At 41.0% G+C, this 18,011-nt stretch overlaps 1 protein-coding gene across 1 annotated transcript in view; it reads right to left on the minus strand.

Annotated features, from left to right (window-relative positions):
- PKHD1 (PKHD1 ciliary IPT domain containing fibrocystin/polyductin) overlaps nt 1–18,011 on the minus strand; it is a 236,715-nt gene that overhangs the window by 118,739 nt on the left and 99,965 nt on the right. Inside the window, exons 38-45 of the mRNA XM_042779098.1 lie at nt 17,346–17,553; nt 15,148–15,296; nt 12,667–12,870; nt 11,786–11,944; nt 9,181–9,314; nt 3,664–3,776; nt 2,790–2,880; nt 1,578–1,712 (exon numbers count right to left, since the gene is read on the minus strand). Coding sequence (XP_042635032.1) covers nt 1,578–1,712; nt 2,790–2,880; nt 3,664–3,776; nt 9,181–9,314; nt 11,786–11,944; nt 12,667–12,870; nt 15,148–15,296; nt 17,346–17,553 — 1,193 coding nt within the window. The remainder of the gene's footprint in view (nt 1–1,577; nt 1,713–2,789; nt 2,881–3,663; nt 3,777–9,180; nt 9,315–11,785; nt 11,945–12,666; nt 12,871–15,147; nt 15,297–17,345; nt 17,554–18,011) is intronic.

The raw sequence follows: 18,011 nt of genomic DNA on the forward strand, positions 1-18,011 counted from the left end.
GGTTCCCATTAAATTAATGTCATAAAGTTTTAATTGATATTAAAGAGACATCATTATTAAAGGGAGAATTACATACATTAAGATGTGAATTATGACAAGGAGGTTCTTATCATGAGATAATCAAAGATAATCACCCCCCTGAGGTACTGCAAGAAACAAGGCACAGCAGAGAGCCTCTAAAGCTCTTAGCAAGTACAACACGGATCAGGCAAAGCAAAAACAAAGGCATTTGTGTCAGAGAAATTCACTGGGACATCACTGGGACACTGCAGGGTTGGACAGGTGAGGCCAGGATTTTATCTGAACCATCTATTTAGAATACACCTGCTAAGGTGGTTTCTTTCTGTGAGCTTCTGAAGAAAACTCATTTAAAATACTTTTTTTTTTCTGCCAGTCAGAGAGAAAATTAATTTAATAAACAACAATAGAAAACTGAGCAGGAAAAAAAACCCAAAAAACTAAAAGAAAAGAAAAAAAACCCTCAAAATCATGAACAAGCAGCTGTGGCCAGTTGTAACTAAAATTCCATTGTTATCCATGTTATTAATCTGTTAACAACCTGGTAGCACCCAAAGGACTTTGTCCAGCTGCCTAAAGAAATAGTGGGAAAAGAACATATTTACTGCATAAATAAAATTACATTTTGCCAGTATTTTTCATTCTCAAGTAGAAAAAGTAACACTCTCTGTTCCAGGTGGAACAACGATACTCAGAGAGAGCAGAGGAAACCAAATTCTTGACAAGGATAGAAACCAAAGTTTGTGTTCCTCCTCAGTATTCTCAAATCACTAAACTAAACCCACTTGTGCAGGGTTAAATGGTGCTAAATGCAAAAGGTGGTTAGGAATTTGTGTTAGAAATGCTTGATTAAAGAAAAATTATGATTTCTCTCAAAAAGCCAGGTTTGGTGAAATTCCAAAATTTTTCTGACACCATACCAATCCTGAAAAAAAATATGAGTAGGGAAAAAAATTGCACTTGTCTTGCTTAGATCCTTCACCTTTTTGTGTTTGTGATTTTGCTTTCACTTTTGAATGTTGTTTTAGAAAGAATGTACAGGATTATGCCTTATAGTGTGAAATCTTGTAGCAGTTTCTAATTAAAACAGAAAAAAAAAAAAAACCAAAAACTTAAAAACTTCTGTGCTGAAATGAAAAGATGTTTGGTGGGGAAAAAAACCCCAAAACCTAGAACCAAAACACAGAATAGAATTTTTTTGGTTGGGAAAATCCTCTGAGACCATGGAGTCCCACCCTCAACCCAGTGCTGTCAACGGAAGCACTAAATGTCCCAAAGTGCCAACACCTACATGGTTTTTAAAACCCTCCAAGAGATTCCATTACTGTCCTTGGCAGCCTGTCCCAACACTTGAAAACCTTACAGTGAAGATATTTTCCCCAAAATCCAGTCTAAACCTCCACTGGTGCAACTTGAGGGCATTCCCTTGTAAGCTATTCAAAATCCAAGCTTTTCCCAAGCTGCCGTGGAGCAGGGGCTGCTCTCCAGGTTCCTTTCATATTTTTTCCAAGTTCCTGTTGAAATGCTGTGAGATTTAAGGGACAGTGAAATGTTCTTACCTCCTGCCCAAGGTGTCCATCTAAAACACTGTCAGACACAGAGGTGTTTCCCAGGCTCTCCACGATGTCAATGCCAAAGTCTTTGCAGGCAGAAATCCAGAAATGCTGGAGTTCAAGGTTCCTGCTACTGAAAATCTACATGAAAGGAAAATAAAATAATAATAATCATAGATATCAGCATCAAATGATAGAATGGTTTAGAAGGAACCCTAAAGACCATCTCATTCCTGCCCCTGCCATGGGCACTGACACTTTCCACCATCCCAGGTTGCTCCAAGCCCCATCCAACCTGGCTTTGAACACATATGGAATGGGGCACCTAAAAGAAAGAAGATTGTTCTAAAGGGAACCCATGGAAAGAGGTAGAATAAACTTAATTATTTGCAAATTCTAGGTGAGTCATATACAAAGAAATTGCAAGTTATGCAGAGAAAACAAATAACAAACCTTCAAATCACCCTTTTATTTCTTTTCATATAAATAAACTTTCCCAGTAAGTGAACTCATCAGACTGAAAAATCACACTGAAAAATTGGATAGCTTCAGAGGAAGAGTCATAGGGATGGGTGAGGCTATAAAACCTTGCAGAGAGACACATACAAACTGTTCAGGTCTTCATACAGGAATTAACAGGCTCCAAACTGTGAGTATGAGGAAGAAGTATGACATAATTAAGGGATTTTAAAAATCATATTAATTATTAGTGAGCCATATTAGCTGGAGAACAAAGTTAGACAAATTCAAATAAATAAAAAGTGGGAAATTTTAAGAATAATAATTTTAAAAAATGATTCCAGGGAAGATACCAGTTCTCTAAAGGTAATATATCTACCTATTGCAATCTTCATGAACAGCTCAGATCCACTCAAAGGTTTTTTTATTTGGCAACATGCTCCAGTAAAAGGTGTCCCTGCCCATTGCAGGGAGGCTGGAATGAGATGGATTTTAAGGCCCCTTCCAATCCCAAACATTCTAAAATTCCATGATTACAGTGGCAGACAGATGCTAGATGATTACAGAAAACACCAGCTGGTGAAAGCAGCACTGATTCTGCAGCAAAAAGAATTCACATAAATCAGGTTCTGGCTCTTTCATTGAAACAGGAGCCTCCAGGTGAGGGACATGGACATGCAGGCACAAGAACTTTTAGTCAGTGTGGAGGTGAGATACTTGGAAAGATCCTGAGCATCTCAGAAATGGGGACAAACATACCTGTGCTCCCCCGTGGCAGCTCCAGGCTGTGAAATTGTTGAACTGAACACGACTGCCTGGCAAATACTCTGGGTACACCAGCAGCCCCTGCCTGTTGAGAGAAAGCCATGGAGACTGTTTTACTGCATGTACTGCTGAGTACATTTTTCTATTCTTCATTTATATCCCTAAAATCTTAAATCTGTAACAGCTGTCTGCATGAGACTTTATTTCTTAAAAAACAAAGTCAAAAGTTTTCAGTGTTACACCTATCAGGGTTAAACAGGAACGTGCAGTGCCACTGAGATGTTCTCACTACAAAACACCCTCCCATGCTCATGAGTTTTCATCCAGAATCACCTTCTGATAAGCCTGACATGAATCTGGATAAATAATGCTTTTTTTTCGGTCTTGGATTCAGATAACTTGTATTACAGACTAAAAGTACTCATTCCTGAATACAGCACTTGGTTTGACCTTCTAAGAGATTTAAAATCCAGATTAACTCAAAATTCAGGTCCCCTCATCCGCTGATTTTCAGCACAATGTCATTTTTTAATACTCTTTCTGTTTTAGCGAAATACTGGTTAAAACTTTTGTCAATAGCTATTCCTGGATTCTAAAGGAACAATTATTGCATGAAATGTCCCAGAACCATGGAATCATGGAGTGTTGGAAGGACTTTAGAAATGTCCATGGGCAGGGACACATCCCACACTGATCCTGCCCTGCTCCAGACAACTCTGCTTGCAGGAGAGAATTACCTGAAAGGGCACAAAACTGGGGGGGAACATCCTGAAAAAAAAGGGCAAGGCCTTTTCTGCCCATCACTGGAATTACAGATGGCACAACCATTCTCTGAAGGAAAATTTCTTGAAGCAAACTCCCCAGGTACCTTGTGCAGGAGTGAGCTGTGTTCTCACTGAAGGACAGCAGAGGCACTTTGGATGGACCCTCAGGGGAGAGATGGAAGAAATAGCCATACCCAGCACCACACACTGTGTTACCCTGCAGAGAGGAATATGTGACTGTGAAAACAATATTACCACAGATTTCTGGAGATTAAAATCAATTTAAGAAACACTCAAATCAAATTCCCAGCTGAAGTCCATTCAAATTCTGGTGAACTGGCTGGTGGAGACCAGCACCTCATTTCTGCTTCCCCAATTTTGTTCTGTTTTCACTTTGACCTTGGGCCAGTTGTAAAAATACTTGTTTTTAAATCAGGCAAGGAGGTTTGGCCAAGCAATAGAGAAAAAAGGCAGAAAAATGGTGTTGGCACAACTCCTCAAGAAGTGGGAAAGAAAAAAATGCGTTGAAAAATTACACCTATAAACTCCTTTCTGTATAAGAAAATGTCAGGAAGGAAAAGTAAATCACAAACTAAGTACAAGGGTAAATCACAAACTAATCAAGTTTATTGATTTCCTTCTCAGTCTGGATATTTCTCTTATCTCCCAAAGCAAACATGGGATAAAGAAATACAGGAAATATTTGCATTGAAAAAGTGAGACTCCTAAAGGACAGGAGAAAGCAAAGAACATCATCTTCAGGATATGTCAGTGACTGAACAATTAAACTTCCTTACACCTGTGGTAAATGATGTGGTTTGGATCATTTTTTACAGGGTAAGTGAATAACCATAGGAAGATGTGCTGTAAGTTATTGTCATTTAATATCCCTTTTAAAAATTGCATTCTAAATTCCACACTTGAGTTACATTATTTGTGTTGCAAGAGGCAAAAATAAGTCGACATAAGGCCAACTGGCCTTAAAATTAGGATTTTGATACTTAGAGAATCTGCATCAAGTGGGTTATATGATTTCTATTTGGTATGTTCTGAACTTTCCTACTCTAGGACAAAAAACTGCTCTTGCCAGCTTACTCTGAAGAGCAGCCAAGCCTAGCTGGGTTTGGGTTGTGTCCATACAGAAATGTCTTCATGCGTGCACCTGTGCATGATCCCTCTCACCTGCCTTGGGTGTGTAAAAATTTGAAATCCAGGCTGGTAGATTTTAGCTCCTTTTCTAGGAAAAAATAGTAAGACATAGGCATGTGCAGAAGGCAATGCTTTTGGTCTGTCCTTAGACAAAATTAATTGCTCTCTGGAGGCTTGTGGCTCTCTAAGGGGGGTCTAAGATGACCTTTCCTGCAGCTCTAAGGAGGGCTTTTTCTCTAAGATCAGGTCTGACCCCACCACTCCTGCTCATAGGTCAATGGACACTGTTAAAATACTAATGACTTTTTGGTCCCTGATGGTCCAAATCAGAGCTGAGCCTGGTGACCTCGAGGTGAAAGCCTCCATACACCAATTACTTTCTTCTGACCCATCCAAGTGTGCTCCCTGCAGTCCTGATCTCTGACATCTGTCAAGGAATAAAGCACTGAGACCCAGAGCTCTGCTTTCTCTATCCCCTGGTAAAACTGCTGCTTTTTCTCAAAGTGCAGCCACAGACCCTTTTCCTTTAACAAACCCTTCTGCAGTCCAGTCACATCATTTCCAGGATATTTTACTTGCGACTCCAATCGTGCGTTCTACAGATGATTCATAAGGAAAAAAAAAAAAAAAAAAGAAAAAAAACCCTGCATATTTATTCAGCCAGCTCGTGGCTGGAGGGCAGGGGTTTTAGGCAAGCAGGGAATTTTGTGTGGAAATCAATTCTTTGTGGAAGTCAGTATATTACGAATGTCCGTGCAACCAAAATTCCAGAGAGAAATTACCTCCCTGAGCATGCCAAATACCTGGAGGTATGCACTGCAAGTCAGTAAAATCAAGTGGCTGACGGTTTAAGTGTCTCTTAACCGACCAATTCTGCTGGTGTAAATATTTCATGACTTTCTTTTAGATAGCTGGGACTCAAACTGTTGACCTTAAAGATGACATTAAAGCTCAGGACAGTGTTCCCAGCACCACTGCCACAGTTTTCAGAGCTGGGCAGGATGTGAGCAGAACCCACAGTTTCAGAATTGGGTAGGATGTGAGTAGAACCCAGAGTTTCAGAGTTGGGCAGGATGTGAGCAGAACCCAGAGTAGAACCCAGAGTAGAACCCACAGTTTTCAGAGCTGGGCAAGATGTGAGCAGAACCCAGAGTTTCAGAACTGGGTTGGATGTGAGCAGAACCCAGAGTTTCAGAACTGGGCAGGATGTGAGCAGAACCCAGAGTAGAACCCAGAGTTTCAGAGCTGGGCAGGATGTGAGCAGAACTCACAATTTCAGATCTGAGCAGGATGTGAGCAGAATCCAGAGTTTTCAGAACCCACAGTTTTCAGATCTGAGCAGGATGTGAGCAGAACCCACAATGTTCCTGCTTTGGCATGAGCCCCACTTTGCAGGAAAGGGTTTGGAAAAGATCTCAGCAGGGATGAAACAGCACCAAACAGATGCAGCCTCACCTCTCTGGTGCTGTGGAGAATGGCTGGATGGGGTGGCACTAGGAAATAAATGCATTTACCAGCAGTGTGGCAATCAGTCACTGCTCTGACACGAGGCACCAGCTGAGCTCCACCCCATCCATTCATCTGAGCTGTTCCCCAGTCCTCAACACCAAGGCAAGAAAGGAAAGGGAGGTCTTGCTGGATTTCCTAAACCCAGTCCATATGTTGCTATGTTATGCTGGCTCTGGGATCTCAGGGCATTGAATTTTTATGGGTTGGAACAACAAAAAGGCCAAAATTCACTAGGCTCAAGAGAGCCAAGAGAAAAAGATAAAAACCTACTTTCAAAATTATTTTTCCTGCACACAGAAAGAAAACTAAGGATATAGGGCAGATGTTTCAGTGAAAAAAAAAAGCCAATATCACAGAGGAGCATCTTCAGTTCCTTGCAGTGATAGTATTTAAAAGGCAAGGAACCAGCCTGCTAATGAGATTGTGTATGACTCTAAAAAGTGATAACCTGGGCTTACATACTGTGTTTAAAAAAAAAAAAATTGTACTAACCTTTTAATAATCAGTTTGCACTCATACTGTCTGAGTATAAAATTTCACCTAACACCCTGATTCACCAGAGCACTTAAGAGCTTAAGTCAAATGGAAACCAGTGGGAATTGGGTCTCCAAATGTCTTTGTAGGCTCAGGTTTGAGTGACTGCTCTGTCCCAATTTCCACACCGTTTAGGACACCTCTGAATTTCAAGGAAATTTAAGCTCTTCAGCCACCAATGCAAATTTAGGCTCCCAAGTAAATTGAGCAGTTATGAAAACATTACTGCAGGTCTCACTGTGGAAAGGCTTAACCCATCATGCACAGATGATGTTAAACAGTTTGGACCTAGAGTTTTCTGCAGTCCCTGCCTTAAAGATTGCAGCCAATAAGTTTAAAACCAGTAATTGAAAGATGGCAATCTGAAAATAAACAAAACCAAACACAAAACCAATAAACGAAAAGATTGACAAACACCTAAAATTAAATTCTAAGCTGGGAACATTTCTATTGCATGTTCTGTCCTGGGAACCAGGCAGGTGGAAGATGAGTCCTTCCCACTACATTCTTCAAACTTCCCCAATAAACCAGGATTATAAATACCTAAAAACCTCGAGTCATTTGATCAAAGAATTTTCATGAGAGAAAAGGTACTAGGACTACAACATCATAATTCTGGTGCTGGATCAGCACCCTTGGAATTTAGTGATTATTATTGCACTAAGAAAAGTCCACAGTTCTTTTTCTTGGGAGAAATTTCACTTTTTCTCTGCTGGTGCTGGTCCAGCATCAGCACTATGATATTGTAGTCTTAGTACCTTTTCTCTCATGAAAATTCTTTGATCAAATGATGAGACGTTTTTAGGTATTTATAATCCTAGTTTATTGGGGAAGTTTGAAGAATGTAATGAGGAGTATCACTGTGCTTTGCTGTCTTCCTAAAGCACTGCTTGGTCCTGGTGTACAGTAAGTGCAGTTAATAACAATTTTAAGCTGGGCAACTGCTTCTTCTTTCCTTTTGCTGCTGTGACTCCTCAAATATTCCCCTCTTTAAGATGATGAGGGTCATCAACAACCATCTGAGGGCCATCTGCTACCCTGCCTGGAGCAGCACATCTCTGGAGAGCAGAAAGGACCCCCTGATATTGGGGTACACAGCCACAGCTGCAGCTTTGCATCTGTAAGCTCACATGGACAGAGAGGGATAAATAAATGTGCTGAGAAGCCAGCACAGCTAGTTCCCAGGAACCCGTGGAGGTAATTGCAGCAAACCTTTTGAAAAGCTGAGCCCCTGGCGATGGAGTGAACAGCTCCAGGGTGAGTCAGTGCATGGCAGTGCAAAACTCTGTGTTTAGTGGAGCTGAAATTCTCATGATCCTGACTCCTCGTTGTATTTTTAAACCGTATTTGATGGCCTTAAAAATGATAAATATGGCCTCGAGGGAATTGCAGAAAAGTTCTCTCCTCCTTCCTCGGTGCTCCTGTCTTCATAAAAACATAGGAAGTGTGTGGGTCTCTTTTTCACCTTCAAATTTAGGTGAAAATCTTTCCTCGTGGAGCAGAAGCCCCAGGGGTGATTAGGTCTTCACAAACAGTAATTGGTTTGGGTACTGGGGGTTAACAATGGAACAGGTTAGGATTATTTTTTTAAATGAAAATATGCATTTATCACTACTGTAAGCGTGGTGACAAAGGTCAGTTCCAATGTAATTCCTTAAAATAGTTGGGAAGGAAAAGTTGGTTTGAAGTGGATGAAAATCATATTTTTCCATGAAACACATAAAAGTGAGTCTTTAATCTGAAATGTAAGACCAAAAAAGAGTACGAACTAAGAGAAAGCATCAGAGAATTAGTGAATAAAAGTATTTTTTCTGAGCTCAGCTTTTTGATGTGTGGCTGTTAAGCTGTTAGCTCTTTAAAAACGTGTTTTTTTATCACCATTTAGAATAGAGAAGCTTCATTTCTTTCAAAATCAATGTCATTTTCATAGGACAGGGAACACATTCTCTTTCTCACCCTGGAATACAAATCTTCAGCTGTATGTCCAGTGTGATTTTAAATCCAGATAGAGGTGTCATTGATGCTGCTGAATTTTGGTGTTTTTGTAGGCAATCCATTAAAATTGAGGGGTTTTTTTTTAATAATGGCAGAAATTCTAGAGAAGCTGAGACTAAACTTCTTCCAAGTTTTCTCAATCTGTGAGCATTATAAAATAAAACAACATTTAAAATTACCTCAGGATGAATTATTTCACTTTAATATTCCATTCCACTCAAACACAGCAAAATTCTCAGCAATAAATTTACCCAGGAACATAATTTATTTTGCAATATGCACTTGTTTCAATATCCCATCACAAGCACAGGTTCTGACAGCTCAGCCAAGAAACAAATATTGTGTATTTGATCTCCCAGATAAATGAAGCACTGTGTCTTTCTGATACCTTTGATTAGAAAGGAAATGTTATGTCTTATACCAGAACTCCTTACCCTGATGTGGCTGGCAGGAGCCCTGATGTAGATCCCTGCTGGTGACAGTGCCTCAATATTGGATAAGCCATCAGTCACAGAAAGACCAATCACTATGTTGTTACTGATTTTGTTCTCCTCTTCCAGTCCCTCACCTTTGAAAAAAAATTAAGAAAAAAAAATTAAAAGTAAAAAAATAAGAGGAAGTAAAAAGAAAAATAAATGTACATATAGCTAGAAACCCCCTATTGTCATGATTCTCATTCCAATATATTCCAGGTGTTATATTCACATATATTTCCCTGATTGAGGTATTATATGTGACTATACCACAAGTCATATGTTATGGACTGCAAGTTTATGGTGAAAATATATAAAATATGTATTATAAAGCAGATTTGCAGTTGGGAAAAGAGATTCAGAGTGGGAAAGAGGCTCACCTATGCACACACAGGCATGCCCCTGGCAGTACTAGAATTCAAAGTCTTCTTCATCTCCTGTCTGCATTCACTGCCCTACTTACATGTAAGAAAATTTCTAAACAGGCTGAAAAACACCTGGTGCACCTCTGCACAGAAGTGGGGGGTTCTCCTCTAAGAAATGGAGTAGGAGAAGAGAAAGAGAAAAATAAATCAACCAATTGATCAGACAACACAGACTCTTGGGGCACCCCAGATCTAGTTACAACATAGGAGTAAGAAGAAGAAAACAAAATAAATATTTTTTTAACTACATGGTAAAGAAATGGGCTGCCCAATGGAAAGGAGTGGACAGACCCAAGCAAGCCAAGTCTAAGTAAGGACACATTGACAGGAAAAGGGGAAATGGCCTCAAGTTGCTCTGGAGGAGGTTTAAGTTGGATATTAGGAAAGATTTCTTCACCTAAACGGTGGAACAGGCTGCCCAGGGAAGTGCAGGCACCATCCCTGGAGTGCTGCAGCCATGGAGATATGGCACTTGGGGACAAGGTTTAGTGGTGGCCTTGGCAGGGTCGGTTTAATGGCTGAAATTCCAGAACCAGGAAGACCTTGAAGGTCTTTTCCAACCTTAATAACTCCATGATTCTACCATCAGCACTGCTGCTCTTCTGGAAGCAGAATACAAAATAGAATCCTGTGTGGAATCTGTGCACAGGCCATTCTCTCTGGCCTACATCAGGAGCAAATCACATCCATCTAGTTTTGTTTATCCAACAGAAGTCATTATCTTCAAATACACCTGCTCAAGTTCTATTATTCATAATACAGATCCCTTCCCAAATCATTACTACCCCAAATATAAGCCACTTCAAAAGAAAATCTGTGCCCTTTGATTTTTGGGATAGCAATAAACACTTTTAGCCTTCCCTCAGTCTTTTGAGAGAATCAGCTTTCTCATTTTTTCCAGTCTGCTTGTACTACAAACAATGCTACTACCAGAGTATTAACAGGATCCTAAAGAAGTCTTTTTGACAGCCCTACAGGATTTTGAGGTTTTGGCTTTCTAGTTTAGACCTTGTGTGTCAATAATTTTAAGCCTAGAGTGATGTTTTGTGATGATCTTGCAAACTCTCTGAAAATAAGGAATTTAGGTGAAATCACTGAGAGAATCCAATTCCAAAGCTGCAAAGAGCCAGCAATAATGAATATTTCATCATGGGCAACAAAATTATGTATAAATTAATCCATCAGACCCTCTGGAGCTGCTGAGTGAAGCCATTAAAAGCATCTTGAGGATAAGGTGTATTCAGGCTGCAACTCCAGCTCAGCTCAGAGTCCTTTAATTCAGATACTGACCTCAACTTGAGTGAGCCAAGGACTGCCAGCAGCTTGGAGCTCCTGCTCTGCTTCCCCCTGGCTGCAAGGGCTCTGTGCATCAGCTTGGCCAAGTCCTTGCATCTCTGAGCCAGCTCTCTTCATCTGCAAGGTGTGTACAACCACGTTGGGTTTATTATCTTCCCTGTTTAAATCATGATGTGTCACACCTCACTGTGTTTATACACAGCACCAGCACAGGGATTTGCTGTGTATGGGGAACTACAGGATCAGAACTGAATGCTTTCTCTTTTTCCACTCTGTTTATTTCATAATTGGTCATTTTTGTCCTATTTCTTATGGAAAAAAAAAAATCGAGCTATATCTTTAGGTATTCAGCCATGACACCCCAGTACAAGATGCTCCAAGTCAGTCTCCTGGTGGTTAGTTAGGAGAAATATTTTGTTGTTTAACATTTTTGTTGCTCCAAGCTCCAATTTATTTAAGTGCTAAATCCTCTGGTTAACTTTTAATATATGCTTTAATTCCATTATCTTCGACATCAAATGACTGAAGTTAAAGGTAATATGCTCTTAAATGCTTCACTGAGCTGTGGTCTTAAGTATTGCATAATGGTACTTTTCCAAAGATAGATTAATCAATCCCCTAGAAAAAAAATCCACTATTTTTAAATGGAAAATAGTTGAGAAGTCAAATGGAAGTATCTGCTATGAGTTATGTGTGGAATTGTGGGAGCTTTATTCCAAATGCACTGGCACCAGAAATTGCAGAAGATGTGATTAAAGCTCTCAGAGTGCAGCTAAGGATCTGCCATTCTTTCCTCCAAAGGCATTTCCATGCAAATATGTAGTGTGGATATCTGCTCCACTTACCCAGGAGAAGCCCATGGCCTGAGATGTTGTAGAAAACATTGCTGTCCACACTGAGGTTGGAGATCCCTGTCAGACGGAGGCCTTGGCCAAAGGAGTCCAGAACACAACAGCCACGGATGTAAGAGTCTGCAAAGAAGCGAGTGGTGTGAGCAAAAATCACTCTGCAGCTTGAGGGCAGATATTTTATACCCTTCTCTGGATGATGAGTGACCTTCCCATCATCCAGATCCTGTCCAGTGCTGCCTTCTGCCACCAGGAACCCCTGACCCTTACTCAGTGATGAAGGTGGCACAACTGTCCATAGCAGAGGGGCTGGAATTAGAAGATTTTTCAGACCATTCTATGATTCTATGAGAGGTGCAAATGTAGCTTATCTGGAAGGGAAAATCCATCCAGCACCCTTAAAACATTCCTTGAGCCCACCTAACTTGCCCCTACCACCACCAGTCTTCAGAGTCCTCACTGCCACTTCACAGAGATGAATTTGGAATTTAACAGTGATAAAGTCAAAAGAGCTTAATATATTCCTTAACCTCTGGGTGACAGAATTAAAAGTTGGTCCCTGCAACTAGCCAGCCCTGAGCCATTTTTGGGCTCCCTCATTGTGTATTAGTGGATTCATTGGATTCATTAGTGGACTCAGAGCAGCTCTCTTCTACATCAAAAGAGCAGCGTAGCATTAAAAAAAATAAATTATTTTAGGAAGAAGCAGAGATACAAAGGAAGTGCAGCAGGTGAAACAACTCTTAGATTAGAAGGGAGGTTTTTTTCACATTTAACAATCCAATCAGCCCACTGGCTCAAGAGCCAAGCAGGTTTTGAGGGTGCCTGCCCCAGTTTGGGGCAGGAGAAGGTGGGTACCTCCAGTGCAGACAACTCACCTGGCAGCCAGGTGTTGCCAGTAACAGCCAGGGCACTGCAGTGGGGCCGGAACGCTTGGCCCACGTGGCGGAACTGGACACCCTGCAGCTGGAGCCGCGTCCCCTGTCCCTGGAATGCCTCCACAACCAGGATGGCTCCCAGCTCCTGAGAGCCCAGCTGCCTCTCACTCCTCTGGTACAAACACCCAGAGCCACCTAGGACACAACCCAGAGACAGCTGTGAGCAGCACCCTCTCTGACAGCGAAGGGTTAAAAAGTTTCTGAAATCACGGGAATTGTATACAACAGATTCAGGGGTTCAGAGAAAGGTTGGGTCTGGTGGGTCTGGGAAAGGGAAACAGGCCCTGGGAATGAATGTTGAGAATCATGTGAAACTGCACCTGTGTAATCATCATGTGATAAATAATATGATTGATAAATGTAATAATTGTGTGGTAAATTGAATATATTATTGTTTAATTGTATTGAGAATCATGAGAAGTGATGTAATCATAACAGGAATCATGAGAAAGGATATTTGGGGATCTGATGAAAATCACAAGAATCCATGCTTGGATAAGATCAATGTATACAATAGAACAATATGGTTTAATAATTATTATATGGTTACATAACAAAAGGGTATAAAAACATGTCCCTCTCGAATCCATGTGAGAGTCAGATTTGGGTTTGTACCCCTGATTCCCAGAGCTCCTCAATGAAAGCACCTGCATATGATCATCCTGTGATTATGTGTTTCTACACCAACATCTCCCTGGGGTGGATGTGCAAGGGAAATCCTCCCCACCGACCCAGTGAGCACCTCCAGCAGGGATCTCAAACATGGGCCCAAAGGCAACACAAGCAAACATTTTTGATGCCCCCTCAAAGTACTGCCATGGTTCTTTACCTAAAAGTCTGGACATTTTGAAGGGACATGTACCAAAACAAGCAGGAAGCTGTAGTTCCATGTGTTGGACAGCTCCTTGGATTTAATTTTAGATAATTGTATGCATGAGAAAGAGGGATTTGACATTGATTTTCCTTAAGCAAGGTTCTTGAAAAGGAGATTGGGCATGGATGTATCGAACTAAACTGAAATGAGGCATCTTGGGTTTGTTTTTTTTAACTCTCCTCTCCTGACTCTACCCACAGATGGATGAACTGTTATTACCCACAGTTTCAAGACAAGAATAGAGATTAGGGAGAAATTCTTTCTTGTAAGGGTGGTAAAGCTCTGGCACAGGGTGCCCAGAGAAGCTGTGGCTGCCCCTGGATCCCTGGAAGTGTCCAAGGCCAGGCTGGATGGGCTTGGAGCAACCTGGGATAGTGGAAGGTGTCCCTGCCTGTGACAGGAGGATGGAATGAGATATCTTTAACTTCCCTTCCAACCCAACCATTCTTAGATTCCATGATATGACAAAAAAATTAAATCATAGGGCTGGGTAAAATTCCTGAGAGACCCTTCCATGGGTGGGAGGCATTTTGCTATGAGATTCAGACTTTGAATGTGTTACTTGGGCTTGTTCAGTGGAAGAGCAGAGGGGATCTCAAATTTCAGCACTGCCTGCTGATTCCCAGTAATGCTCATTTTTCTTTTAAAGAAGGTAAATTAACCACAAAAAGCACTGCTCACTCCTCTTCTGGTGACTCCTCTAAGAAATCCTCCTATCCTTAAACTCAAATAAAAACCTCAAACGGTGAGTGCGTTTCAGAGCCTATATTTATGAGTTCCACACAAAATGGACCATAAATCCATGAGTAATATAAGCAGTTGGCTGCTGGATAGCAAATGAAGTCTTGTGTCACAGTCTGAAAGCCCAAGGCACTTTTTTTTTAAAGAAAACCTTACACCTGGGTTGCCAGATAACCTAACTCTCCTCACATTATAATCACTGTGTCTGATTCTGCCTCCTGAATAGATGGTGTAAATCAGGAATCCACCTGTCAAACTCCATGGCATGTCATACAGGTAAAACTAAAGGAGAACTGAGATATTTAACATTTTTTCACCAGTGATGCTTTATGCATCACCTGTTATTTTTTCCTTGGCAACCCTAAACACTAAACAACGTCTCAATATTTTACACTAAAGAGTACAAATAGCATTGGGCTGTTTTGTTTTTCCTTCTTAAAGTGACTAAACAGTAAACACAATTAAAAATTTAATATATTATGTACACTGAAGCATGTTTTCAGAAGATATTTTCTTTTCTACACCCTTAGGCTCAGGCAAAGCTAAAGGGTCTTTCCCAAGATGGCTTGAAACAACAGTGTGAAAATAATACATCTGAGATATTACAATGAAGTGCAGTTCAACTCCCAAGACTTCACACTTCAATGTCAAACAATGTTTGGAAAGACAAACTCTCTTTCCTGGCATTGGAATGTCTCAAAGTTATTGGAGGAAGAAAGAGTTCTAATGCACAGTGATGCTGCCACAATGGGATTTTAATGGAGCAGTTTTCCTCCTCAGTACATTTCTGTGAGAAAAGACCTCCTCACCTGCATTTGCACACTGCCTGAGGTGGGACATCCTCTCCAGCGTGACATTTCCTTGAACAACAACCCTCCTGCTGATCAGTGCCACCACAGCACTGGAAGGCACACCTTGGCCATTGCCCCATCCCTCTCCAGCACTGTGGGGGTACCTGGTGAAAGACAAAAACAGCATCTGCACCTGCCAGGTGGAGAGAATTGCATTTATAATTCATTGTCATTTATGTTTATGACCATAACTTCTCAAATTCAGACCTGGTCTCTGTAGGGACAGTGGCACATCCAATGCCAGACAGGCTTTTCATTTTTGATGTTTGCTTTCATATTTTGTTTCACAAGTTCTCAAACCTTCCTTAGATTATGTATTTCACAATTTATAAGCCGCACTTCCGGGTGTCAGCAACCTTTTGTTCTTTGTCCATACATAAGCCACACCTGATTATAAACCACACATTACAATACAGAGTGTGATAAAAGGTATCTGTTCTATCACCATCTGTTGAGGGTGGGGTAGTGATCCTGATCTCCACGGGAGATATTCTGCTAATGGGCATCCATTGAAACCAGGCAGGGCATTGTTCTTTATCTTTTCACAGCCCATCCTTCCTCCAGCCAGTCATTTTCTGCTCATGGCCATTGAGTCCCACTGTGGCACTGATAAAATTACTGCATCCCATTGGGAGTTGCTCCAGCCAGGGGGAAGAGCCCAACATTTCTTACCAAGATAAAAACAGAGGGTTTGGGACACTAAGGGAGCCCCTTTCTCCACTGGACTCCAGAGGAAAACCGGATTTCTCCACATCACCACTGGAGCTCCGCAGGGAAACTGCACCTTGTACAGGAGCACTGCTCCAGCTGAGCCACATCTGTCACTGCAGGAGGATGCAGCCACCATGGAATGGGACTGCTGCCAACACCCTGCCTGACGGGTGTCAGGTTGTACTCTGACTGTGTCAGGGTTTGGGGTTTGTTTCTTTGTAGTGCTGTATTTCTATTTTAATTTCCCCAGTAAAGAACTGTTATTCCTAATTCCCATATCTTTGCCTGAGAGCCCCTTGATTTCAAAATTATAATAATTTGGAGGGAGGGGATTTACATTCTCCATTTCAAAGAGAAGCTCCTGCCTTTCTCAGCAGACACCTGTCCTCCAAACTAAAACAGCAACTTTTCATTCTTTGTCCATATATAAGCCACACCTTATTATAAGCTGCACTTTGGTTTTGGACCAAAATTTTAGTCAAAATGGTGCAGCTTATAATCATGAAATTACTGTAATATTCTATTGTGTTGTGCTATTAGGATAAGGCCTTTCATCCAGAGAGTGGTTGGGAAATGTTACAGCCCCAAGGCTGTCAGAGCACAAAAAAACATTTGGACAACACTTCCAGGCACATGGTGAAGATTTTGGAATTTCTCTATGCAAGGCCAATAACAGGAACAGTGATCCTTGTGGGGCCCTTCCAATTTAGGATGTTCTATAATTCTATTTACAGCAATATATTTCAGCTTTTGAATTCTCTTTCCAAGATATTGTTTGGGTGAAAACCATCAGGGCTTTTCTTCTCAAGCCCAAATTATTTCTGAAAATGATACCTTAATCTTCCTGGGCATTGGAGTTAGGTTGCCCCTAGAGAGATAATGTGTTTCAACATTGGAGATGATAAGAAGTGCAATTTTCAGTCTGTCCAAGATATCCATGCACAGCAGATGAAGAGAGTGTAAGGCAGTGAAATTAACACTCACTGGAAATATGGAAGCAGATTTCCATTGTGAAAAAATTCACTTTGAATGTATTACTTAAGAAAATCAGTCTAGAAGAGAGGAATATTTTTTTTTACACAAGTAATACATTTTTTTGTATAAAAAAATGCACTTTCTCAAGAAACTGACTATGCAGGAAATTTCTTTGTCATTCCTATACTGACATCACTGGATTTTACTGGCCATCAGTGCTTTCTGCTTCAAAGGTTTTCTGAGTTGAAGGGCATGATACAGAATTTAAAGATAAAATTTAAACATTCAGGATTGAACGTCCACTACCTTCAGGGGGAGTGAGGAACTGAAATACCACTGGCCACTTTTGTTAAAGGGATTGATATAGTTATTATGTCTCACAGGGAACAGCAAATCCTGACTTTGATCAAATTTTCTCCTTGTTTAGCTCTCTGCTGTGAAAATCTCCTTGGCTCCTGAAAGGATACCTGAGTGGTGATCTAAGCTGCAGCTCTGTGTTGTTCAGGGACTGGATAAAAGCCATTTCCTCCTGCTGCTGTGCATCTCCAAGGCCTGAACTTCCCACCAGGATTTCATCACCAGCTTGCCAATCAACAGGTTCCTGGAGCACTAATCGTGTGTCACCAGCATTAGCTGATGATTTCAAGCGTGTGGAAACTACTTGGGGCATCCAGCCTGAAAAGAACAAGGAAAAAAAATGTTAAAAAATCAAGTCAATCCACTTAAAAAGCAAACAAAAAAAAGAGGAGTTTTTGAACCAACTCCTGGTTCAAGGCAGGGTTGGACAGGGCTCAGAGCAGGGAGATGTCCCTGTTGATCACAGGGGGGTGGAATGAGCTGATCTTCAAGGTTCCTCCCAACCAAAACCATTCAGTAATTCGATGATTCTATGAAATCTGTGTATAACAAGCCTTAGCAATGAAAATTCTTGCCCTATAACCATCCTTTCTTCACTTATTGAAGTTTGCTTTAACTTTTGGCATTTCCTTTTCCAGATTGGTCCAGTGAGGTCCAACACACTGAATAGCATCAGGGGAGAGTGTGTGCCTCACACACCCACCTCTAGAATGTTTTTCCTTCCCTCCCTTGCAATAGATCATCATTTACCTTTAGCCCTCAGCAAGTCTCTGTCC

This window comes from Catharus ustulatus, chromosome 3 (genome assembly GCF_009819885.2).
Source record: "Catharus ustulatus isolate bCatUst1 chromosome 3, bCatUst1.pri.v2, whole genome shotgun sequence".
NCBI classification, from domain to species: Eukaryota; Metazoa; Chordata; class Aves; order Passeriformes; family Turdidae; genus Catharus; species Catharus ustulatus.